Source organism: Artibeus jamaicensis, unplaced genomic scaffold (assembly GCF_021234435.1).
Source record: "Artibeus jamaicensis isolate MK-2021 breed Jamaican fruit bat unplaced genomic scaffold, CSHL_Jam_final scaffold_2375, whole genome shotgun sequence".
NCBI classification, from domain to species: Eukaryota; Metazoa; Chordata; class Mammalia; order Chiroptera; family Phyllostomidae; genus Artibeus; species Artibeus jamaicensis.
In genome coordinates, this window is record NW_026522032.1 from 439,399 (window position 1) to 464,576 (window position 25,178).

Sequence of the window (25,178 nt, forward strand, 5' to 3'; positions counted from 1 at the left end):
GCCTGGCTGCTGTGCCCGCGCACCGAGGGGCGCGCTGCGCGTGCCTGGACATGGGGGGCGCGGTCCCTGCCATTAACTCCTTTTGTGCCAGAGATGGTTCAAGTCCTGGGGCATGGCCCAATTCCTCCCATGCTCAAGCACGCATCGCTCATGCAATCCCTCTTCCTCCCGCACACCCCACTCAGATCACAAACAGGTGATCTTCCAGGGCAGCTATTCCAAACTTCACCTGCAAAGCTTGAGACCTTGAGACAAAGGGAGAAACTGAGGCACTGCCTGCAGGAGTCCCCTAGTTGTACTCTACAGACACATCTCCACCACACTCAGCATCCCTCATCCCTCCTGAGCACAGCGCTTCTCAAGTAGCACCGACGGGGAGGGGGCACTTTGCCCTCATCCTGTAGTTCTCTCAGAGGTCTGTAAGGTTCCTTTCTGCGGCTCCTGGTGGGGCGTGTCAGCTTGCCTGTCAGCAAGTAGCCCCTCTAGACCCGGCTGTCTTTGTGTCTCGTGTTCCTGTACGTGGTGCACCTGTCCAGTTTGCTTAGCAGGCCCCCCCACCCCACCCCTCTGAGTGTCCCTTATCCCAGCCAAGCCTGTACCCCTGGAGCTCCTCAGAATGTTCAGCAGGAAAAAGCTTTGGTCACATTTGCCTTTGCCCTACCAGGGAGTTCCATTCCTTGAGCACACAACTTGTAGTCCCATTCTTTGTAGACCTCAAAGATGGAGTTTATTTGTTTGTATTTTATAACTTAGGTACGGATTGGTGTCCCTGGTTTTAGCAGCACACTCGGCACTTCCCAGTGATACAGTGCAAATATGTCCTGGATGTTACTCTGAAGTTGTCAAATCATCCTGTACGCCTGCCCACAGGACTGGAGCTGGTCCACTTCCAGCCCTGGCTGGGCACACCGGAAGACTCCATGGTAGTAAACCAGTCGACTGCCCTGTTGAGCCTTAGATTTCGGGCCTCGAACCCACCGGGGAGGGGGCTGAGCATGGTCCTGCATAGTACCAATTGTGACTCTGCAGCAAATTTTGAGTTATCTCTACTCTAAAATGTGAGTGACCACTAACTACCTGGGTAACTGCCAGGGTGAATCATGGGAAACAAAGCAGTTCCAGCAACAGCAGAGAGAGGAAAGGGTGTTCCCTCTCACTGGTCTCTTCCCCCTGGGAGCACACTAGCCTTCTTCCACCTACTCAGTGTGGACCCCTTGCTAATGGAGGCGGTTTTTCATTCCACCAGTGTGGTTCTCAGGGAGGGTCTCTGTCTCGGATACCACTTGGTACATGATGGGGATCACACGAGGTGGCAAAAAGGGTAGACAGTGTCTCAGTGTCTGCCACGCCCCCACCCCCCCAAGCTTGTTTAAAATGCAGCATGTGGGATGGGTGGAAGAATCGGGTTCCACTGCCCTTTCCCCTGCCTCGTTGGCCACTGCCCAATCCCAATGGAACACCGGCCGTGGAGGCAAGTTATCCAGAAGCTGCATCATTTGGCTGAGAAGGCGAACTGCCCTTTTTCAGAGACGGAGGGCCCAGGTAGCAATCCCATTCAAATTGAGAAATTTAGGGGATGGAGAGTAAACAGGGGAGATGATCTGAACAGAATGAAGGCTCTGGCTTGTCCGTCCTGCCTCCTGCACGCTCCCAAGGGCCCGCCCTTCCAACACATGCAGAACTCACACGCGCCCTTTGCAAAGAAGCTCTGTGTATTGGGTGCAACAGCTCTGGGGTCTCTATATAAATAATATACAAAACCCAACAGCTCAATGGCTCACATTAACAAAAATACTAAAAACTTATTAAAAATGGAGCCTGAGGGAAGAGCCCCAACCACTACTGGTGCTAGCCCAGGAAGGGGATTAACAATTCAGAGAAAAGGGTGGGGTCACATCCAGTCACAAGCGGCTCCTCCAGGTGGCTCAGTAGCGTCCAAATATGTTGGTACTGGGCTGTGGCTGGGTATCTGCGAAAAACCAGAGAGGATTAGGGGTGGAAGGCCAAGCAGGGCTCTGGGCAGGCATGGGGGAAGCTATTCAAGTGCTAAGGGAAGGGATGCTTCTCTGCCCACAACCTGACCCAGAAGCAATTGCCTCAGTTACACATCCCCCCAACCCTGCCCATTTATTCCACGGGCCTCTTCTGGGAAGGAAGGCGGGCAGGCTTACTGGAGAGCTGCTGCTGGAGCTGCCGGACCAAAGCTGCAGTCTGTTGCTGTTGCTGGGTCTGCTGAAGGCCCTGACGCTGGAACTGAGGTGGAAATGAGAAGTGGAAGACTGAGCTCGAACCTTCCACTTGGAACCTTTCCCTTCCTTCTCTATCCTCCTCTTCCCATCCCTTTGTAGCGTGCCATGCCTTGTCTCCTACCTCTACCCCATGGCACACTGTCCCCAACCTGGTTCACTGGCTGCCTGCCCAACCTGGGCGGCTGTCCCTGAGCCTGGGGCTGGAGTCCAGCAGCTACCTGGGGCTGGGACTGGGGCTGGGGTTGGGGAGGAGCCGCCGCTTGCTGCTGCTGTTGCTGCTGCTGCTGCTGCTGTTGCTGCTGCTGGTGTGCTTGCTGTTGTTGCTGCTGCTGCTGTTGCTGCTGCTGCTGTTGCTGCTGCTGCTGCTGTGAGAACATACGAGCTACTTCTAAGGAGAGCAAGGCAGCTGGGCCCAAGCATGGAGAGATGGGGACAGTGGAAAGAGGAGCAGGGAGGGAACTTTGGGTCCCCTGCCCTCCCTTCCTGAGGGGGCTGCAGAGAGAGACATCTAATCTGAGGTCTCCAGCAGATAACTTCCAACTGTCTCCCCCTAGGACCCCCAGAAAACAAAATGGGGGAGGAGTGTAAAAACTAACTTCCTAAGACCCCACTGTATGCCAGCCACTGCCAGGCGCTTTCCGTGCACTGCCTCAGCTGGTCTCTACATACAACCCGGAGGAGCCAGGGCCTCTCCTCCTCCTTGGGCTCCCAGGTCCCCAGTGAACTACGAACTCCCCGGGCCCTACCCGCAGGATCTGCTGCTGCTGCTGCTGCCGGATGTGGTATTGCTGTTGTTGTTGCTGCTGCTGTTGCTGCTGCTGCTGTTGCTGCTGCTGCTGTTGTTGCTGCTGCTGCTGCTGCTGCTGTTGCTGCTGCTGCTCAGGCAGGATGGCAGCTGATCGGACGGCAGCCTGGACGCCCTGAGCGCCCAGCGGTGTCAGAGTACCTATCATAGGTGTCTGCTGCAGTGCCTGATGTGAAAACCTACAAAGAGATGTCCAGACATCAAGGCCCGAGGTGGGCAGACAGACAGAGGAGAAGCCCCACGTCCTGACCTGACACTTCAAGTTATTTCAGTCACTCCTCCTGACACTAACCAGAAGAGCCTCTTGGGTCCTGACAGCTTTCTAAGAAGGGGGATGAGGAGCAAAAACAATAACCCATCTCAGTGTCTCACAGCTTTCATGGTTAAGAATTTTTCGATTTTGCCCTGGCTGGTGTGTGGCTCAGTGGAGTGAGAGTCAGCCTGTGAACCAAAGGGCTACCAGTTCCATTCCCAGTCAGGGCACATGCCTAGGTTGGGGGCCAGGTCCCCAGTAGGGGGCACACGAGAGGCAACCACACACTGATGTTTCTCTCCATCTCTTTCTCCCTCCCTCCCCCCTCTTTAAAAATAAAAAAACATAAATACTCCTAAAAAAAAGATTTTTTTCAATCGTTTTTACTATTTTTTCTCATAAAAATGAAAAAAAAACTCTCAGCACAGGGTAAGCATTTTGTTAACACTCAGTGAGGTTTTCATTGTCAGTGGTGATCTCCAAGAACGTTCCAGGGGCTCCAAGACAACCGAGTCGTACTGCTCCTTCCCCTGCATCACCCCAATATGCACGTCACTGCAGCAGGCTACTGACTGGCCCTTCTCAAGTTTTCTCGCACCTTCCCCATGCATCCTACCCACACATTCCATATGAATATCTTGACACGGCCAACTCGTCATGTCACTTCCCTGATCCAAAAAGCCTTTCCAGAACTGGGTCTCAGTCTTGCACAGGCATTGAAGACCTTCTTCAACCTGCCTACTCCCAGCCTACCCTTACTTACTTCTGCAGCACGAATTTTACCTCCATCCAAGCTCTTCTCCTGCCTGTCCTCCCTCCACTGTCTTCATTCTAGTCCCCATGTCTTTCCTCATGCTATGTCCTGTCTATCTGGACCCCATTCCTCCTCTCCACAACCCCCATTGCAGCTGCCCTTCAACACATGTTGGTCTCCCTTCACGACACTTCCTCTGGGGACTCAGGCCCACGATGACAGGCACTACCCACTTTCTCTGGATTCCCATTTGATTTCACAGCACACAACTGCACACCTGATCCTGTTTTTCCTCAGAGCGTTCTCTAAATATTCTTCTGCGTAAGTCTCATGTCTCCAACTAGAGTGACAATTCTTTGTGGGGAAGAACTTCATAGATTTTTTAAAAAAAATATCTTTCCTGCCTTGGCTGGTGTGGCTCAGTGGCTTGAGTGCCGGCCTACGAATGAAAGGGTTGCCAGTTTGATTCCCAGTCACGGCACGTGCCTGGGTTGTGGGACAGGTCCCCGGTGGGGGGGGGGCGTCAAGAGGCAACCACACATTGACATTTCTCTCCCTCTCTTTCTCCTTCCCTGCCCTTCTCTTTACAAATAAATAAAATCTTAAAAATATATATCTTTTCTCATCCCAACCAGTCTGAGCACATGGCCGACAGCACAGGGAACAGTTATTAGTAAGTAAGGGCCTCTGGTCCACTGCCCCAGCTTCTCAATCCTAAGCTGCAGAGCCTCAAGACACAATTACGATGTCTTAACTAAGGTTTGGCTAATGTTCAGCACAGCGGGCGAACATGTTCATTGGTCTATTCCAGCATTAAGACTGTTCTGATGCCAGCTTGATGCTTCCTTATCATGCAGTGTACCTACGATCCCCAGATTTTTCCCTTATTGTAGTCATATAAATGATCTCCCATCTCTGGGCCACAAAGAAACGTTGGGGACGTAGGTGTGAGACTGACTACTGGTCTCCAGGGTACCTCCCTGCTCTGGCATTTTGTGGCGATAGGCTACGTGGCCAAAGAAGTGCTCTCGATGTCTCCAGGTCTGACTAGTCCCATCGCCTCCAGGCACAGGTTGTCCCGGGTCAAATGCGCCTCTGTACCTCAGTGTCTTCACAGCCCCCCGCTCCCTCAGGTACCTTTGAGTGGAGGTCAGCCCATGTCCATAGGTCGGGGCCTGCTGGTGCACATAGCCACTGGGCCGCTGTTGCAGGTGGCGAGTGGGATCTACAAGAGTAGGATTGGTAGAAGGGTGGGTGCTCTGATAAGGCTGGCTGGAGTAGCTGGGGGGCACCATGGTACCTGCGGGGCCTGTGTGTTGCTGCAATCCCACATGAGAAACATAAGGAGTGTAGCCCTGGGCAGAAGGAGGAGAGAGAAGTCAGGGCCAAGAGCACGCACAGTGCCTTGCCTCAAGCTCCCCAGCCCACCCCACCTCGTGCCTTTACCTGGGAGGTCTGCAAACCGTAGGAGGAGCTCGGAGTCATCTGGTGGACAGATGACTGGCCCAACATCCCCTGACCTTGCTAAAAGGGAAAAAGGAGACACACTCAAGCTCCCGAAATGCTTCTTGCCACCTTGTCTCCTGTATGTCCCACTCTGCATGTCCTTGTGAAGATCCCAAGTGTCTCCTCGGTCCTGTGACCCTCAAATGCCCCTCTCCCTGGGGGCCCTCCCCACTGCCCCTCTCACTATCTTTGCCTGGAGCTGTTGGCGAAGGCGCTGTCCTTGGGGCACTGCAGGCTGCTGCTGTCGGTACACGGAGGTCTTGTAAGAGGAGGGTTCCAGCCCCATGACGCCAGTCATGGTTGTGGGCAGCACTCCAGGGTAAGCTGGTCGGGCTGGCAGCTTCTGCATTGGTAGCCGCACAGGCCGGTATGGGTCCACACGAGGGCCACCTGCAAAAAGGATAGGGCTGAGCTCTCTAGACTCCTTGTCCCTCCGTCCCGAAGCTCGGTGTCCCGGTTACCCACAGCTCCTAGGAGGAGGGGCATCCTCCCTCAGGTGGGGGGGGGGAGCCCAGATCAGTCTCCCATTCCTGGGCTGGCACCAACCTGCAGGTAGTGGCTGGTTCTGGGTGTAGAGGCCTATGGGGCCCTGCCTGTAGCTGACGTGGGTTATGGAACCAGGGTTAGCGTGGTGCAGGAGGTCTGGAGGCACTGTCACGCCATAGGGGCCACTCCGCCCTGGGCCTATACCATAGTCCTGTGTGAACAACAGAGGAGAAAGGTGAGGGGTGGGGGGTGACATGGGCTAGCAGGGGTCACGGGGAGCTGGTTCCACATGGTGAATTTTTGTAGTTCTAGAGGCAACCCTGCCCCACGAGCCTCCACCCCTCCCGCAAACCAGAAACCTCACAGAATCACGGGGAGAGAGGGGCTGTGGAAGAAGCGTCGTGGGGGGTGGTGCTAACCTCTGTCTTGGTGGCCGGCTGGCTGCGTTTCTTGCCCTTGGTGGGCTTCTTCTTGCGTTCCTCAGTACTCGCTGGAGCAGCCCCAGGTTTGTCGGTTTTGGGGGGCTCTGGAGCCTTTTTCTCAGGCTCCAGCAGGGTGGGAGCAGGGGGCTCCTCATCTTCTGGTGGCAGCGGCAGTGGCTCCAGGTAATAGGCCCGGGGCCTGGGCCGCAGGTGCGTGTGGTAGAGCAGCAAACGCTGCTGCTCCTCACCCCGAGCCACGCGCCGGTCCACCCGGACTGTTCCGAACCAGCCCCAAGACAGGGGCGCTGATGGCTTCAAGCCCTCAAAAAGATCCCAGGGAGAGATCTTTTGTTTGGTGGAAACCTGCAGACCCTGCTCCAAAAAGGAGAAACAATGAGCAGCTGAGGCTGGGAAAACAGAAGGCAGACCTTAAGGACTCGTAGGAAAGGGGGACATACCTGCAGGCGTTCAAAGACAAAAAAATATCATGGGCAGATTCAAGGGAGACGGTCAGAGGAAGACAGACACACACACACACACGTGCCCGCGGGGGAGAGAGTTAAGAGGAGACAGGGCAATAGGTGCGTGCAACACAGAGACTGACACTGACCTTCAGAGGAAGTCAGAGGTAGAAACAAGGAGACACGAGACAGACAGACAAAGACACAGGTGGAGACAGAGAAAGGCAAAGTGAGAGTCAGGCAGAGAGAGAGACACACAGAGACACTCTCGAAGAGAGACAAAAACAGACAGGCCCAGGAAAGAAATGAAGAGAGTGTACACGTGGATGGGTTTGCCTTTGGGTTTCAATCTCTGCATCCTCTTCTTCCTCTCCGCTATACACATGGACTGTGGGTACTCAATAAATATTGCAACTGACAGAGAGAGGGAAAAGAGCAAATTGCAGAGATGGGTGAGTGGACGGAGAGACATGCAGGCATGAAGGAGATATACGGGCTGTCAGCCAGCCAGACAGGTGGGGTACAGGCAGGGGTGAAGGAGGACCGGAGACAGGTGGGGCAGAGGAAAGAAGAGGGTGGGGTGCTAAGAAATGGGCAGCATGGTAAAAGGTGGGTAGGAGTGGTGAGTGGTGCATGGGGGTGAAGGGACAGACCAAGGAAAGAGGGTGAGACTCCCAAGATGGGGAGAAGAAATGTAAGTAAAGTTAAGCAGTGAATTCAGCACCCCAGAGGTGGCTCTCACCACAGAGCCCGACGGATGCCCTAGCCTGGTGGCCTCTGTGGCTACAAGGCTAATGCAGGAAAGGTTCTGATGCAAAGGGACAAAAGGTGGGGGTGGAAGTCGGGAGGCAGGGCTGGGGACAGAAAGACAATGGAAACGTGCCTCCTTCTTGAAGATGGAATCAAAGCCGGCAATCTTGTTGCCCTTGGTGTCAATCAGGGAGCCCTGTGGCTCACAGGTGATGACATCTCGGGTCTGCTTGGGCAGTGGCAGCAGCTGGTGAACCTTCTCCAGGCTGTCCGACTGGCGCTCCCCCAACTCTTTCTGCAGGCACAGTAAGACGCACAAGAGTTCAAAATACAGAAATAGGCTGGTGTGGTTCAGTGGACTGAGCACCAGTCTGCGAACCAAAAGGTCACTGGTTCGATTCCTGGTTAGGCCACTGCCCAGGTTGCGGGCCAGGTCCCTTTCCCACTCTCTAAAAAGAAATAACAATCTTTTTTTTTTTTTAAGTGCCCTGGCCGGTGTGGTTTGGTGGGTGAGTGCCAGACCTGCGAATCAAAGGGTTGCAGGTTCAATTCCCAGTCAGGGCACATGCCTGGGTTGCAGGCCAGGTCCCCAGTAGAGGGCACGTGAGAGGCAATCACACATTGATGTTTCTCTCCCTCTCTAAAAAATAAATTAAAATCTTTTCAAAAAATTTAAAAGTTACAAAAAAAAGAATAAAAAGTTATAAGAAAAGACTACAGAATCAGGGGGATGGAACACTGAGTCCATCTTTGCTACATGAATAACAAAGCAAGAACAACCTTGAAAGGGAAGGGCGAGGGCTCTGGCCAAGTCCTAGAAGTTGGACAGCCACCACAAGGTCAGGGGACAGGAAACGGAAAGGACTGCAGCTGGCCAAGCCTCAGCTTTGCCTCCTCTGCTCACCCACAGCTTCTTCACCAGGTTCATGTAAGCACGTTTGTTCTCCTCCATGCTGCCTTGAGAGATGCTGGACATGTCCGCTGCTAGGGTCCCATTGATGAGCACGCTCAGCATGTCCAACACAGTAGTGAAGAGCTCACTATGACAGGAAGCCAGGGAGAACACCAGAGAAGAAAGAGGTGAAGGCAAAGGCCTCGGGGCTGGACAGGAGCAGAGAGTGGTGCTTAAGATGTCGTTACCCTGTGGGCACTGAAACCAGGTGGGGAACCCGAGGCCCCTGAGTCCACAGCATGGGCCACACCGATTGAAGTGGGTCGTACACCTGGTGTGGAGGGAGGCGCAACGCTTTGGGGCAAAAAGTACAGGGAGGGGCGGGGTGCTTTTACTTGTTGGACTGCATGTCGACCGTGCCGCTGATGATGATTTCCAGGAGGAGCACTGCCCACTCTGTGGTCTGCTGGGTGCTGCGCTGCACCGTGTCGAACATGCCACCCACCTGCCAGGACCACAGCAGGTCAGTCAGATGGCTTAGGGTGAAGTACAGAATTTCAGGAAAACAGATCAGAACCTGGGTTGGGTGAACTAGAGACATCTGAGGTCAGTGCTTCAGTTGTACCTATGACTTGCTACACGATCTCAGGCCAATGACTTAATCACTGACATCTCTGGGCCTCGGTTTTTGTACTTATTAAATGACAAGAGTTAGCCTTGGTTGGTGTGGCTCAGTGAATTGGGTGCCAGCCTGAAAACTGAAAGGTTATCAGTTTGATCCCAGTTGAGGCACATGCCTGGGTTGTGAGCTGGGTCCCCAGTTGGGGATGTGCAAAAGGCAACCGATCGATGTTTCTCTCACACATCAGTGATTCTCTCCCTCTCTTACCCTCTCTCTAAAGGGAGGTAAATAAAATCTTTGAAAAAAAAATGACAGGAGTTGCACTGAAGAATGTCCAGGATGCCATCCAACATTCCCAAGTGGGTTTCTAGGTCTTCTAGGGCTTGGCCAGAACCTAGGATAGCTGAGGCAGGGACCCCGCTTGGATCCAGTCTCCTTCCCACTTTCAGGCCCTGCACCCTTTAGGAGAGCTGGGCGAATGCCTGAAGACCCAGAACAGCCTGGTCTCTCCATCTGCACCCCTGCCCTCCCTGGGCTGGGGCTACTTCTCTGCGGTTCTAGCCCCATCCCCTTCCTTCCTCTTCCTTCTTTCCAGGGGCCCCTCTCACCAGGTTGAGCCGCAGTTTCAGGGCCTCATGCATTAGCTGCTTTGGTTTGTAATCATCTAAGTACTGGTCATCTCGCCAATTCTTCACTATCTAAGACAAAGACGGGTATAACACACAACTCAGGGATCTCCCTGTTTCCGTTCCAAAGCACCCTCGGTGTTCATGTCTCGCGTGCATCCTTGTCTGCCCTCCTGCCTGGCTGTGTGCCCCAGAGATCTATACCTGTTGCACCTGGCTGTAGAGGGAGGTAAGGAGTCCCTCGCGCTGCTCATCCTGCCCTTTGAGACACGTCAGCACCAGGGATAAGAAGGGCTGCTGGCTCAACAGGGACATGCTAGAGATGAGAGGAAAAGAACAGGACTGTACGTTAGGGATCAGGCAGCTTCCAACCTCATTCCCCCCAAGCCCTAGACCTTACTATGTTAAGATCTAGCCGCTTGCTTAACGATGCCCACTGCTACACCGATTTTCCACTTTTCCATGGGTTTTATCCTCACCCCTCTGCCCCAACTTTTCTTCTTCACTGGGCTGCCTCCTCTCCTTTCTACCCCTTGATCCTGCCCCCTGCTGGCTGCTTTACCTCTTCTGCTTTTGTCGATCACGTTCTTTTCGGGAAGAGGAACCCAGGTGCTGGCCCTTCTCCAGCTCTTCCCCAGCGGCCTTTAACACATGCCCCTGGACTGAGGTGGGCAGTTTAGCAATAAGGGGGGCCACCAGCCAGACACCAGAGCGCTCTATGGAACTGGAGGACAGAGGAGTCCACAGGGTTACACAGCAGCCAGGTAAGCTGGGTAGATTCCAGCCTCTCTGTCCCCGGACGGGCACGCCTGGCATCTACCTCCACGCGGCTGAAATCAACGACACTGGCAACAGAGAAACTCACAAGGGGACAGGCCCTAACACGTGTCTACCCAACCTGAGCACGGGCTTGGTCTTGTTGCTGCTGGGCATGTTGCTTGCGCTATTTCCAGAAGACGACCCTGTCTCCGCTGACTGTTGAAAAACCTCTATTGTGGCCTTGGCAATGTTCTCTAAGAGGGAGTTCATCTCCTGGTGGGGGAGGAAAGGCACAGAGGTACTAAGTAGGTAGCTGGGGGTGGACGGGAATGGAGGGTGGCAGAGCTAGACGATGAGGGCAGATGAAGGCATCTGTGGAGGCTAGTGGGAGGGTAGGGACAGCGCTGTGCTGGGAGTCACGTGCTCTCCTGCCCCTCCAGATTTTTTTCAGTTTCCCACTGTGTTCTCCGTGACACACCTCCTCACATACCTCCTGTGGCCCTTAGAAACAGCCTCCGCACCCAGCGCCCCGCCAACCTCCCCCACAACTCGGAGCCTCCCAACCCAGCTCCCATATCATCAGCTCCACACGTCGGCCATGCTTCCATCCCCCCTTATCTCAAGAATTGCAGGGTACGACCTCGGCTCTTCCATGGTGGCCCACCTCCCTGACACATGGAGTTAGAAGTCAGCAGGGGAAAGAGAGGGCGGGGGCACCACTCACATTGTTTGGGGTCTGCTTGATCATGAGCTGCAACTCCAAGGAGGACTGGCGCATGGTCCACTGGTCCAAGTTCTGGGACAGAGACCCCACCCCCAAGCTGGTCATCTTCGTGTCACCCTCAGCCACTCAGCACCCTGAGGCCAGTTCCTGATTGCTCATTTCCTTGACTCACATACTGATAGGGAGCTCTGTGGCCCCGAGGAAAGTACACCTAAATAATTCAAAAATGGCTGAAGAAAAATCTAACCTCTTTTTAAAAGTGGTTCTGGAAAACTTTCCCGTCTTAAGCCAGGTTCTGGGTCCAGGGCCTCATTTTCCTTAGCCCAAGGAAGTTCTACTGAACACTTCACCTAAATCCTTGGTGTTAAGGCTGACGCCCGCTTGCCCCTTTCACCCGGCTGCTTAAAGTCCTTTGGAGATCCCAAGGCTACTGTTAGCTAATCTGTCTTTGGTATTATCTTATTATCTCCTTGGGACTGAAGAAACTTCATTCCTTTAGCACCTCCTCAATGACTTTATTTTTCCACTCTGTAGTCATCTGCATGTGTGAAGCTGCTGAGAACTTACGGTACAGGCAGACCCTGAGGTCATAAATGGACTTTCAGCTGACTAGCTGTGTGACCTTAGGCAAGTTACTTAACCTCTTTAAGCCTCAGTTTCCTCACTGGTTGACCAGAGACACTCAGCGTAAGAGGGACACTAATACCTATTTCACAGGGCCATAAAAACTAAATGAGACAATGCACGGAGCGCTAAGCGCAGTACCCGGTGGGCGGCAGACACTCCAGTGTGGTAGCTAGTAAGTAGCGTTACCATTCATTACTGAGCCACAGCCAAAACGGCCAATGTCCGAGGCCAAAAACTAGGCCCCCCCGGATGCCATGCGTCCCCTGGATGAGCTAGAGTCCTACTCCGTCCAGACAGCTGGACCCTGACCCAGCAGTTTCACTTGAGTCTGGATCCTTCTGACTCGATCTGGAAACATGCTGGAGCCACTCCTCTCACCCAGATCCTTGTCTATCTTCCTGCTTAACTCCCACCTCTGTTTTCACTCAAGGTTCCCATGCTTTGGGCTCCATGGCTCCCTCCAAGACCCCCCCCCCCACCTGGGCCTACCTGGAGAATCCGCTTAATGCGCTGCCGCTGCGGGTTCTCCCCGTCCTCATTGTCCAGCAGTCGATGAGGGTAGCAGATGAGCTGCATGAGGCGCTGGGCCTGGGCACTACTCAGCACTGGGTCTTGGAGGTCATTGCTGTCCTCACACAGCGATTTAAGGCAACGTTCTCCTACCCACTCCTAGGGAAGGTCATCATCAGGGGACTGGAGCGACCAGTACGGGCAGCAGGGTCAGGGATACGGGGGTTTGTGAGGGCCACGATGTCTAGTAGAGAGGTGGCATGCTCATGGCTGCGACCAGGCCTACATGACACAGAGGCATTGAGGAGGCGTGGGGGAAGGTGAGACTGACCTGTTGGCAGATGCTGCGCAGCACGTACTTGGCATAGACATCCAGACTGGCTGTCTCCACAGAGATGTTGCGGCCACCCTGCCTCCGACCGCCACTGCCCCCTCCTCCCTCCTCCTCTGGAAGTTCTTCTGTCCCTCCTGTCACAGTGAAGCCTGAACCCTTCAGTTCCGCATCCCCTGTGGTCCACGGGCAGGAGATAGGGAGGGCGGAGTGAGATCCGAACCCTGTGTGGAGACGCACCCGGGACCCGCAGAGGCAGCAACTCCCCAAATCCGTCCCTATGGGACAGAAATATACTGCCCTCCCTCCTCTCCTCCCTAAAGGTCAGGGAGACCACCTTCAGGAGGGAGAAAGAGTGTCCTTTGTAGTTTAGCTGGCACTCCACCCGATACACACTTCTGGCACCACTCCCTTCCTACCCCCATACCAAGTACAAACACAGCCTTGAGAACAGCAAACACAGCTCCATCCACGATGCGGTTCTGGGAGGCAGCCAGCAGGTGGCGGTCACAGGAGGAGCGGATTCCTACAGTAGGCTTGTCTGGGGAGGGAGCTAAAGTCAGGGGAAGCAAAAGTAGAAGCGGTGGTGGGGGTGTAGCCGCACTTTGGACTGCTGCTGGCTCTGACAGGGATCACTTACTTCCATCTGACTGGCAGGGATTGAGCTGAGGTGTCTTGAAAAGGTGGAGGAGTATGCGGCAGGTGAGCCGGGCCCCTGGCTCAGAGTCCTGTTCACTGCAAGCTAGGAAAAGGGAGACAACGGGATGGTGGATTGTATGCGGCTTTGCAGAGGTGGGCAGTAGGAGAGAGGAGGTCAGGCAAAAGGGGAGAAAACAAGATAATGCTGCAGGACACACAGAGCAGCCACATGTTTGCTGCGGAAGGGGCATTCCTCGAAGGGCCACAAAACGGACAGATAAGCACTGCAAATGTGGGGTTAGGAAGAGGCTCCCCCGCCCCCACCCGAGGCACACAACAGGACTGCAAGGGAGCACTACACGGCACACAGAGCATGCGGCCACAGGGCGCACACTGGAATTCGGGGTCTTAGCCATTCTAGGGGTTCTGCATTGGTAGTTTACCAGCATTAAGGAGCGAAGGGATGGCAGCACAGCGAATCAGATCCTCTAGGAGCAAACACTGCCGAGCGATGAGGATGGCGACGAAAGTAGCCAGGGAGTCGTGAAAAGACAGGTCACTGACCTGGGGGCAAAAGTGCACAGATCACACACAAGTCAGGGTGGAGAGAGGGTGTCCATGCAGAACTCAGAACGGTATGCCCGTGCTCCACAAAACTCAGGCTCTGTACTGCCTCGATTACTGAGGCCAGACACCGCCCTGGTCACCAGCCCAGGCCCTAGCAGGACCCGCCCTAGCAGGACCCGCCCAAGCCTCACGTCCACATTGCAGAGGAGGTCGTTGAAACCACAAGTGCCATTGTTAGAGGAGCAGCACAAGGCCTTGAGCACTCCCAGCCATTCGGCACTCAGTGACTTGCAATAGCCAGTCAGCTCCGCACACAGGATGGCGATGTCATTCACCCTGAGGAAAAAGTACAAATGCCCTCAGGAAAAGCCTTGTCCCACCAAACCTCAAGGCTCATTCACTTTTCCTGCCTCTCCCCCCCCCCACCCTGTCATCAGTAACCAAAGTTGCAGTACCTCCCGGGCATCTCACCCCTCCCAACATGGGGTGGGAGCGCAGTGCCCACTCCTCACTCAGTACGCCCCATACCTATCGGGATCATGGTGCCCCACACAGACGTGCATAAGGGCATTGCAGACAAAGCTGTAGCGGTTAGCAGGGTTCTCACTAAGACTCTTGCCTAGCCCCGTGTAGGTGAAGGTGTGCGCGGCAGGGTTCTCCAGAGTGTCAATCATGAACTCAGGTGCCCAGCGCATGTTGGATTCTGATGGCTCCACATTGCAGTAGATGGTGTTCTTCACCTTGGAGCAGAAGTCGCTACGGGAGGAGGGGAGAGAGATACTCGTGTTGGAGGTCCGGTGAGGCGGGGGGGGGGGGTGGATGGCAAGGGGGAGAAAAGAACGAAAGGAGAAACTGAGCGTCCGGGGAACCTTGGGACAAGAAAAAGAAAGATGGGACAAAACAGACTAGGCCAAAAGGGAACCCGGGGTTGGGAGGGAGGGCTCGGGGGCTCTGCAGACAGGGAGGAAGAGTGTGGGCCCCACAGAGACGGGCTGGAGCCGAGGCCAATGAGGAAGTAGGTCCACTCTCAGGAACCAAGAACATGTGGAGGACAAAGTCCCCAGACAGCCCTGTGGAGGCAGCGGGGTCCCGGGCTGTGCTCTGCTCCTGAGGTGGGCGACAATGTGAAGGAGACAGGACAAGGTCCCACTCACGACCCCTCACCTGCCACCTCTCTTACCTGAACAGCTCCCCAAACTTGGTCTTTAAATGGCTACAGGAGGTGTACAGATCATAGAGATAAGCAAGGATACAGCGTTCTGCAGAGGAGCCATCTGACCGGTTCATCCCATGTTTCACTACGCCACACAGCCTGCCACGAGAAAGCCAGGTCAGGAGGGTCCGAAGACAGCATGCGGGGCCCGGGGCACAGAGGTCCCCCCACACATGTTCAAGTCTCTTGGCAATACTCTCCCCACTCCACCTGGATGGCACGCACGTGCCCACCATGAGAGCCCTGCATGTGCTTCACAACCACTTCCACCAGCATACACTGGAGCCCCTTATGTTCCGGGGATTCCGAAGCCTCTCTTACCCCTCAAAGACCTGTGCCATTTGGTCCTGGTTGAGAATGAGGCAGGCATGATAATGCCGCAGGACAGCCACGATGCAGAGGCACAGACTGGTAGTGTAGCTGCCCACTAGGTCAGAGGACTTGAGAAGCAATTCAGCCTCGACGACGCTCAGCTCATTTAGTAGCTAGCAGAGTAAGAGGGGTAAGGAATGAGCACGTGTTATACAGAACCCCACTTCCTTTGAAGACACTGGCAAGGCCAGGCCCCGGCCCCGCCCTGCTGGAGCCATCTCCGTCTACACGGGCCCTGTTCCCATATGCCATTGACCTTTATTCCATTAAGTACGTCAGTCACATCAACAACCTACTCAGTCTCCAGGATACAATTCTATGAACTCCAGGGAGGAGGACAGTGTGTGCCTGATGCTCTAATCTGTGTCTCAGGCCTCCCCAGGGAACGTCCGAGTCTCTGTTCCTGCCGCCTTAGCTCATGTTCCACTGCCCACCCCCCACACTGTGCTAGTCTTTCCGCCCCTCCAAACAGCCCGGGACTCCGCCCTGAGCCTCTACTATCCTTGTGACCCTCTACAGCACAAACTCCTTCCTCCACCCTGAGCTCCCCAACTGCCCCACCTGAATGGCAAAGTCGATGAGGCCACTGATGCTGAGTGAATATTCCATGAGGTCGAAGATGAACTGCACGTGCTGCACTAGAGGCAAGTGGTATGACATGCCAAGGGCAAAGCTCGTGATCTGCTCCAGAACATTCCGGGAGACCTGATAAGGGCAGTGGGAGTGAGAAGGATGTGCAGAGACAGCGAGAGACATGGGGGCAGGCAGGAAAGGAGAGCGGTGGAGGGGGATGGGAGAGAGATGTGGGGGCAGGCAGGAAAGGAGGGCAGTGGAAGGGGACGAGACCTGGAGGCTTAAACTGGCTGGAGGGAAAGAAGAGGGCAGGAGGCCAGGATGTGGGAAGGGGGCTGGAGTTAGGCCCGCACCTGAGCTGTGACCTGGTGTTGGTCATAATGTGAAAGGTGCTGGAACTTAGCAAAGATATCTTCAGCAGTGGGGAAGGCTTCAGGCCGGTTGCGTCTCCGCTTCTGCCCATCCTCCCCACCTGAGGGGACAGTCATCAGGGACCAGTCAGGACAGGGAAGATAAACTAGTTGACAGGGGTGGGGTGGGGAATGGAGAGAGGGCTATGGGTGGGGGGAGGGTGGCTGGGAGGAAAGGGGAAGGGAGGGACGAGGGAAGATGGGAAGGGAGGGCCAAGGAACCGGGGTAGGTGGGGACGAAGGGGACAGTGAAGTGAAGGTTTCGAGGGCCACAGACTATGTGGACCTTCGGGGAATACATATGGGGAGGTGCTAGGTTGAGGGAGGGAGGAGAGGGGGAGGGCGGGCATATGGGGCTTACTGTGAGGTACCTAAGAATGTCAGGTCTCCAGGATTCAGAGGCACAATAGGAGCAAGCTGGTCTGCAGAGGAGCGGAATGAGGGGGGAAGTTGCAAAAGGACTAGAGCTCTCAGGAGACTCCAAGAGACAGGACACTGGGGCGTGACTGGGAGTGCCCTATGCTGGGGAAGGGAACCCTAACTAGGGTGCCCTTTGGGGGAGATCTGGTTAAGGAGCCTCAAACCCACCAGTTTCTGCTGTCCCCTTGCGGTTCAGAACCTTCAGGATATCCTTGGTAATTTTCTTGATGGCATGGCGGGCATCATCTCGCTGCTTTCCCACCCCAAACAGTACGACCAACCGCTGGTTGCACTCATGGCTGCATGACTCCTCCTGCATCCCAGCAGCACCGTCAGACTCCAGCACAGGGGAGCTCTTTCCCTCCTTTTAAAAGCATGCGCCATGCCCCTCAGCAGCCCAGTGCTCAAGCCCTTCCTTCCCAGCACGCTGCACCCTCCAGAATGGCTCCAACCCCTCCGCTGGTCCTGGGACAGGAAACCTGGGCTCAGAACAGATGGTCATGAGGAACTGGGAAAAAGAGTACCTGGGGGATTGGAAAGTGTGTGGCATACTGCACGTGCCGTGGCTGGTCGTAAAGAACCCCTAGAGTCCCTTCTATCTTCTCCTTGGGTGGTGGCTTCACCTCCTTCTCAATATCTGCCTTCTCGGGGGACGGACTGCCCTTCCCCTCGCAGGGCATTGTCGGGGAGAACAACTAAGAGAAAGGCCAAAGGGCGGAACATTTAGAGCACAGTGGCAAACACAAGGCCCGTGGTCCTTCCACCTTGTTTTATCTGGCCCAGCACCTTGTTTCTACCTGGCAGCAGTAACTCCTTGCCCCTAGTTAAAAAGTACCTTTATACAGTCCTAAAATTACATTTGGCCCTTTGAAGGCAACCGCGAGGCTGATGTGGGCCCCAGGGAAAGTGAGTTTGACACCCCTGGTTTAGAGGAACAAAAGGAGATGAAGGGGCAGAAAACAGTTCCCACGAAAGGCATCATGGGAAGCCCTCAGGAGCTGCGTGATCACATACCAGGCTCTGACTTACCGAGAAATCCGGCTTCTCCATATCCTCAAAGAGCACACTGGAACTAGGGTCGATGTCCATAGACTCCGAGAGCCCCGGATCCTGAAGGCACAGAACACAAGCAGACTTGTTTTAGCCCCAGGGAGCTGCTTGCCACCACCTAGGAAGGTTGACAGGGGAGCTGGAGAGAGGATACCAGAGCAGACAAAGCACTGGACCTGGATTCAAGCCTTGACTAGTCATTCAACCACCATGGGCCTCAGGTGCCTTCAGCTGTATGTACAATGAGGCTAAGATCAGCTCACCGGCAGTTGTAAGGATCCAGTGAAAGAGAAGGATGCGCAAGTGCCTTGTACACCATGAAGCGCTCAGCAGGTGCTGCCCTCAGTATTGGGTAAGGGACTCTCAAGAGGACTCTGCGGGCCAGGGAAGATGGGAACACAGGAAGAAACTACCCAAAGCCAGGAGGAGCTCACTCACCTCCAGCTTGCTGCTGCTGCTGCCCTCAGTCTCCTTGCGCTCTGAGTCGTCAGCAGGGTCATCGAAGGGAGATGGAGGTCGGGGACCAGGGGCTCCAAAAGCAAGGTCCCCTCGGGAGATGAGGGTACAAGTATACATGTTGTGGGAAAAAACATCGTGGCGAATCAGTTCACAGAACAGCAGTACCAAGTTAAAGAATTCCACCCGCTCGCTCTCGCTGCGGGGGTCCGCTGGAAGGGAGGGAATGAGAGGAGATGAGTTAGGAGAAGCACAAAGAGGGACGCACAGGAAGAGAAAGTGGCACACCTCAGGCATGCTCCCCCTAGAGTACCCAAAGCGGGTGACAAGGAAAACAACGAGAAACAGAACAGACACACACTGCCGGGGCAGGAAGTGTGCGTGGTTTCCCCGCCTCCGGCCCCACACACCGCCTCATGAAGGAATACAGCCGTCTCTGCTCCTAAGTACACCTAACAAGGGTTTCAATCGTTCCTTCTGGGTTTTGTTCTTCTCCTTATTTCTCTACTCTGTTAAACTGTAAGACGACCAAAGACTAGAATTATGTCCCAAAGTGATTCAGCACAGAGCCGGAGCCACGCAAATATACTAGAAGGCCCTGAATGCTTTCTGATGGCAGTAACGGATAACTGAGTCCAAGCCAAGGCAAGCAGAGAGTGGCGGGGGTCCATACTCAACATGGGGGCCTGTGTGTCCAGAAACTGCAGGAGGACATCCTGGAAAATGGGAGCGCTAGGAGCGGAAAGGGAGCCAGAGGCGACGGAACCTTTCTCGTCTGCGGCTTCTGATTCTCCACAGCGCTGCAAGATGAGAGAACACACTGCAGGCTTGCTTTTCTACCTGTGGCTTTGCTCCTTTCCCTGTGTAGTAATCCTGAACCTCCCACCTGTTTCATCCGCACCCCAGGCTTTATCATTCCCTCCCCGCTTTGACCTCTGTTTTCTTCGCTGCCTCCCAACCGATGCCTTGACGGCTTCTAGAACTCCGACATCATCAACCCACTCGCTTTTCCACTTTTGCCTTATGTTCTCAACTTTCCCCTTAGGGTTCTCTACCACTTCTTCATTCTCACGACTTCGACTTTGCTCCCATGACCAGCTCAGCCCGTCTCCAAGCCCGGCTTGGCCAATCGCATTCTCTTCTCTCCCTCACCTCAGCTTCAATCTCTGCCTGTCTCTTTTCCAGGAGCTTGGCTACCACCATAGCACGGTGCCGACCAGAACGCTTGCAGCTCACAGCCCATTCACACAGTAGTGATACCACAGCATCATCATCTGAGGAGATCTGGAGACCAAAGGAAGACAGGAGCCAGTAAGCTGGCGCTAAGCGCAAAGAACTCAGTTCCGTTTTTTTTTTAAAGACTGGGCCCCATCTTATGCCCCAGATGGTGTGGCTCAGTGGATTGAGCATCGGCCTGCAAACCAAAAGGTCATGGGACGGATTCCTGGGTTGGGGCATATGCTTGGATTATGGGCCAGGTCCCCACTTGGGGTGTGTGAGAGGTGGTAGATCAATGTTTCTTTCACACATCGAGGTTTCTCTCCCTCTTTTTCTCCCTCCCTCCCCTCTCTCTAAAAATAAATACTTAAAAAAAAAGGCTGGGCCCCATTTTAAAACATCCCAGGACCGGCCCTGGCTGGTGTAGCTCAGCGGATTGAGCACGGGCCTGCGAACCAGACAATCGCGGTTCGATTCCCAGTCAGGGCACATGCCTGGGTTGCAGACCAGTTCCCTGCAGGCCAATTCCCAGCAGGGGACGCATGAAAGGCAACCATACATTGATGTTTCTCTCCTTCTCTCCTTCCCTTCCCCTCTAAAGATAAATAAATAAAATCTTTAAAAAAAAAAAAAAAACATCCCAGGACCGGTAAGATCATCTCTCCGGACATCCTGCAGTCTTCACGCCTCCCCACGCCTTCCCCTCATACACTGTTGCTCTTGCAATGTTGCTTGCCCGTCTGGTTCCCCTTCTTTCTTACCTCGTGCCCATCCTTGCTAGGCCCCAATCCAAAGATTCGATTACAAAGAGAGTCAAGAGAGTTGCTAAAGTCAGAGCGGTCAAAACTATGGCTGTCCAGCACTTCCAAAGTATGGAGTACCCGTCCGATGGTGAAGCCTGTGGAGAAGTGGCAAAGGAGATTAACCTGCCCGTGCAGTCCAACCCTCAGACCTCCTGTCCCTACCAAGCCCATCCTTTCCTGAAACTACCCGTCTTTCTTACAACCCGTTGTCTGGCACCTACCTGCCGTAGCTTCCTGGCACTTATCAAAAGACCAGCGAACCTCAACTGCTTGTCCGCGCTCCTTGATCTGCTGTTCGATCTCCCGCAGCTTTGCACGGACCTGCAATATCAACGAGGAAGGATTTAAGGATGTATCAAGGCACAATACGACAAGGCCAGGCCTTCAGCCTAAAAGCACACTGCGGGACTCCAAGTCACCATTTCTGAAAGAGTGTTTGGGCCTCACCTCCCAATCTGGGGGTATTAGGCGATGGGTCCCGACTTACCTGCTGAGTGAAGGCACTGTTGCCCTCTGGCATGGGCAGGTTGGAGGGGGCAATAGGCAGGTGGTCAAGAGGTGAGCCAGTCTTAATTCGGCTGTCAGTCAGCGAGTAGTGCCAAACCAGAGCACTAGGACAACACAGCAGGATGGTCTGCCGGACAAGAACTGCTGCGTCAAAGTCAGTTACCACGCCAACCTCTCTGGAACCCCACTCTAAGACCCCACCCTTAGAGTTCCGAAGCAAAGTTCTAAGTCCCTGGGGTGGCGTCACTGGCTCCCTGAGCCCCTTCCCTCATCCACTCTGCGAATCCTATTTAGCCCTGGAAGAGAACCAAGTAACTCAAAGGGAACTAACAGCCCATGCGTGAGAAGCAATAATCTGCAAGCAAGTACTCAGTGCCGACTCCCACCTCCAATTTTGAATCACACCCGTTCTCCAGGACAGGCACCCCACTCCTCTCAGGATGCCTCTTAACACTTCCTTGGGGCCACCTGGTACCTACCTGAAGGATACAGCTGAGGCCAAAAACAAGGGGCCGGTGCTGAGGGCACATAAGCAAGTCACTAAAGGGTGTAGAGGGTGTATTGCTGGTGGGGGGCTGAGGAGCGGGGGTGGTAGGCAGGGTGCTTGTCGACTGGGCAGACATAACATGAACTGAGTGGCTGCTCATGCCGTCCAGTTGCAGGGCCAGTCTTCGGGTACAGAAGTAGGCAAGGCGGCGGGAGAGGTATGCAGACTGAACGAATTCCCCGGAGTACTGTGAAGACATGATGAGCAAATCCCTCAGTTCTCTCCAAGGGACGCTGCTGCCACATCTTATTCCTCCTCAAACCCTCCCTAGACCCCTTCCCCAAATCCTAGGCCTTACTCGAAGCAGGAGAGGCAGCAGCAGTTTAAGCAATTCATCCTCTCCAGGGCGGATTTTCTCAAAACATTCAAGTACCCAGGTCAGGAACTCGTGTCTGTCCAGCATTCCATCCTGTGGGTACCAGAGGTGGGGAAAGGATTCATTTAGCCCCAGGGCTGTTAGAGATGAGGCAGAGAAAATCCATGAGAAATTGAAGAGAACCGCAACTGGGGCAAGGCGGCAGGCAGACTGCGTCTTCTACGGGCAGAGTGCAAGATCAGGCTCAATCCCGCGCCCCACACGACATGCCCTACCTGAAACATGAACATGGCCAGCTTCTCGTTGTAATCCCACTGCCGTATTGCCACCTCTACATCATGGGGCAAGGGCCCTATAGTGGAACCACAGCCCCCACTCCCTGCAGGCCCTGGTCGGTAGTACTCAGCCATCTTTTGCAGCTGCTCCCACAAGTACTTGGTGATGATTTGAGTCCACTCTAGGGGAAAGACGGAGATAGGGCTATGTGACACTGTCCCTCGCCACGTGGCAGTCCCCCCTTATGTGCAGCTTTGCTTTCTGCCTTTTCAGTGACCCACAGTCAAATGCGGTCTGAAAATAAGTACGTATTCCCAACCATCGACATCATCTGTTCCTGAGATCTGAACATCAATACGGTCACTCATGGCTCCATGACCCAGGATCAACCAAAGCAGATGATCCTCCTCTGATGTATCATCAGAACGTCAGCCGTGGCCTAGAACTATGTCACAATGTCTGCGTCATTCACCTCACTGCAGCTCATCATGCAGGCATTTTATTATCTCATATCATGTCAAGAAGGATGGGTACAACACAAGATATTTTGAGACAGAGACCACACACACAAAACTTTTATTACAGTAGATGGTCCTAACTGTTCTATTTTTAGTTACTGTTGTTAATCTGATCTCTTACTGTGCCTAACTTGTAAGTTTTATCATAGGTATGTATGTATAGGAAAAACCACAGTATATATTGGGTTTGATACTATCTGTGGTTTCAGGAATCCACTGAGGGGCCTGACCAGTGTGGCTCACTTGGTTGGGCATCGCCCCACAAAGCAAAAGGTTGCTGGTTTGATTCCTGATCAGGGCACATGCCCAGGTGTGGGTTCGGTCCCCAGCTGGGGCACACATGAGAGGCTGCTTCTCTCTCACATCGATGTTTCTCTTCCTCTTTCTCCCTCTCTTCCCCTCTCGCTAAAAAATAAATAAAATCTTAAAAAACAGAAGGAATCCACTGAGGGTCTCAGAATGTATCCCCCTAGGATAAGGGGACTCCTATACTTCTAAATCCTATTCATCCTCTTTCGCTTATGGCAACTGCTCTCCAAAGAAAGTACTGTTTCTGTCCACTGAAGACTCAAAAGAGGTTTCTGCCTCCTCTTTTGACACTTACTACTTTCTATACGCAAGCATGTGATTCGTACACATGCCTTGGCATCCCTAGAAGACTGTAAGCACCCTAAGGCCAGGGATGAGGTTCCGGTCCTCTTCAGGGCCCAGTACACGCACACAGTAGACACTCAAGCTCCTGGATATTTACTAAATTGAGAGAATGCAACATACAAGCAGGAGAAAGGAAGGCCGATAAAGAGAATAATTCCAAGGGTCTATCACTTCTTGAAGCAATCAGTGGTGGGACGGACCACTGGTGTTAGGAGTCACTCACCCACAAAGGGGTCGGTGACATGCCTCTTCTTAACCTTGGTCTCAGTGATTGCTGCATAGTAGGCACAGGTCATCTTAATGAGCCAGGCGGCCCGCATCACAGGCACTGTGTATTTGGCTAAGTACCCAAACACTTCTTCCTTCTTACTGAAAATGGGGACCTGGATGGAGATCACAAACAGTGAGACCACTATTGCCACCACAATCTGTCAGCCATGTAGCTTAATCTGGGAACAGGAGGGTACTTGGTACCCACGCTCCCCATCTTGGCCCAAGGAACAGGAAACAGTATCTCACCTTCTTGGCTAGTTGTGTGAGTGGCTTGGTGCCAGCCAGGTCAGTGAACCAGGTGTTAATGGCACTCTGGGATCGTGCGGTCACCAGCCAAAAGTTGTCCTTCTGGTTCACTTGGGGCTTCCTGCGACCAGTGTCAGGGAGGGTATTGCAACGTAACTTCTCTGCAATAATGCTGCTGAAGTTGGAACTGATCTGAGGGAAGAAAACTATACCTCAGGGTGGGAAGAAAGGGCAGAAAGAGGTGGTAGTGCCTTTGATGGGCAACTGCCAACGTGGTAGCATTAGTTTAGGAAGGAAAACTCAGGCACTGAGATTGTCCCTTTAAGTCTTCCCAACCCATGGCCTTTGCTCCTTCTCAGATTCTTCCAGCCTTTTCCTTCAGCCTGGCAGGGTTTTCTCACCTTGGCAGGATTGAAGTTGACATTCTTGGCACTGCCATGTTCATCCCCAGAGACAGCAGGCTGGTTATTGAAACCTTGTTTTACATTCAAGGCTGTCAGTTCGTCCTGAGGCAGGAAAGCCACATTTTAGCGTTTTTTTCCCCAGAGGGGTAGTGGTGGTGGGAGAGGAGGGCAGGAGAAAAGGAGGGAAGAAGGCGGGCCGGGGGGGGAGGGGGGACAAGGTGCGAGGAGTCCTCTGAGTAGCACAGATTGTTACTTAGCGCGAGGCCCCGATATTCATTTAGACCCTCAGCCCGAGTCACTCCGGTTCCCCATCACCCAGGGCTCACCCAACAGCGCTCGTTGCCTACAAGCTTCCTTAAGACAACTTTCCGAGGGGTGTGTGTACAGAGGGGGGGGAGCTCCTGCGAGACCCCTTCGTCGTTCCGCAGTCACACCCAGAAACCGCCCCCCCCACCCCGGTGCCCTGCAGGTTCCACTCTCCTGCACCCACTTTACTCTTTCCCCTTTCGGGACTTTCGCTCTCACCAGACCGCACCGCCTCCCCTTCCCCAAACCCTCTGTGATTCCACCCGTGCTGACCGTTGGTCTCTGGCCCCGCGAGAACCCCGGCTTGTGAACATACCTCCTTCTGTTTGGGATCTTGAGGGTACACATCCGGAGGCCCCAGCCGCGGCCGCTTCAGAGGCCGGTGTTCGTAGCTCAAGATCCCGAAGGCCGCCATCTTGCCCAGCCCGGACCGCCGGAGGCCCCGGCTGGGCCGGCTCCGCGGGAGGGGGAGCCGCCAGGGGGGCGGCGGTGGCGAGCACCGCGGCCGAGAGACAACAGGGGGCACGTTAGAAACTCTCGATCATTGCCGGAAACTACCGAGGGTAACCGAGGGACGCCGGAAACCGGCGGACAATACGGACCTCCGCGGGGCGGGGCCTGCGTGGGGCGGAG

General features: G+C 54.3%; 1 protein-coding gene across 9 annotated transcripts; it reads right to left on the reverse strand.

Moving 5' to 3' along the window:
• Nucleotides 1-1,691: 1,691 nt before the first annotated feature.
• MED12 (mediator complex subunit 12) lies at nucleotides 1,692-25,164 on the reverse strand. Of its 9 annotated transcripts, none has more exons than XM_053656646.1 (46): nucleotides 24,862-25,164; nucleotides 24,237-24,341; nucleotides 23,836-24,027; nucleotides 23,540-23,699; nucleotides 22,144-22,325; nucleotides 21,851-21,961; nucleotides 21,485-21,739; nucleotides 20,986-21,132; nucleotides 20,720-20,819; nucleotides 20,457-20,593; nucleotides 19,630-19,761; nucleotides 19,151-19,277; nucleotides 18,460-18,689; nucleotides 18,001-18,081; nucleotides 17,496-17,666; nucleotides 17,140-17,284; nucleotides 16,923-16,973; nucleotides 16,495-16,613; nucleotides 16,130-16,273; nucleotides 15,518-15,681; nucleotides 15,164-15,295; nucleotides 14,512-14,739; nucleotides 14,175-14,319; nucleotides 13,860-13,980; nucleotides 13,418-13,519; nucleotides 13,205-13,318; nucleotides 12,778-12,953; nucleotides 12,426-12,605; nucleotides 11,310-11,381; nucleotides 10,725-10,858; nucleotides 10,389-10,550; nucleotides 10,031-10,142; nucleotides 9,809-9,898; nucleotides 8,974-9,083; nucleotides 8,591-8,726; nucleotides 7,820-7,981; nucleotides 6,473-6,847; nucleotides 6,114-6,264; nucleotides 5,752-5,957; nucleotides 5,508-5,585; nucleotides 5,362-5,416; nucleotides 5,199-5,286; nucleotides 2,996-3,233; nucleotides 2,468-2,611; nucleotides 2,172-2,253; nucleotides 1,692-1,969 (listed from the first exon to the last, which is right to left on the reverse strand). In XM_053656646.1, the coding sequence occupies exons 1-46, from the start codon at nucleotides 24,958-24,960 to the stop codon at nucleotides 1,926-1,928; spliced, it is 6,489 nt and encodes a 2,162-aa protein (XP_053512621.1). In that variant the 5' UTR covers nucleotides 24,961-25,164; the 3' UTR covers nucleotides 1,692-1,925. The 9 variants fall into 9 exon arrangements, with proteins under 9 accessions (XP_053512621.1, XP_053512619.1, XP_053512618.1 ...); XM_053656644.1 differs by having other exon boundaries at nucleotides 2,468-2,614; nucleotides 13,205-13,330; XM_053656643.1 differs by having other exon boundaries at nucleotides 5,199-5,416; nucleotides 5,761-5,957.
• Nucleotides 25,165-25,178: the final 14 nt, after the last annotated feature.

What these genes read in the sequence shown, in the direction of transcription:
- MED12 (XM_037126701.2), bottom strand. Translation starts at nt 24,960, where the DNA reads ATGGCGGCCTTCGGGATCTTGAGCTACGAACACCGGCCTCTGAAGCGG. An exon ending in AAGATCCCAAACAGAAGGAG is followed by an intron (nt 24,342 to 24,861) that starts GTATGTTCACAA and finishes TTCCTGCCTCAG; the next exon opens with GACGAACTGACAGCCTTGAA. An exon ending in GGGCTGACCTCCACTCAAAG is followed by an intron (nt 3,234 to 5,198) that starts GTACCTGAGGGA and finishes ATCTCTTTGTAG; the next exon opens with GTTTTCACATCAGGCACTGC.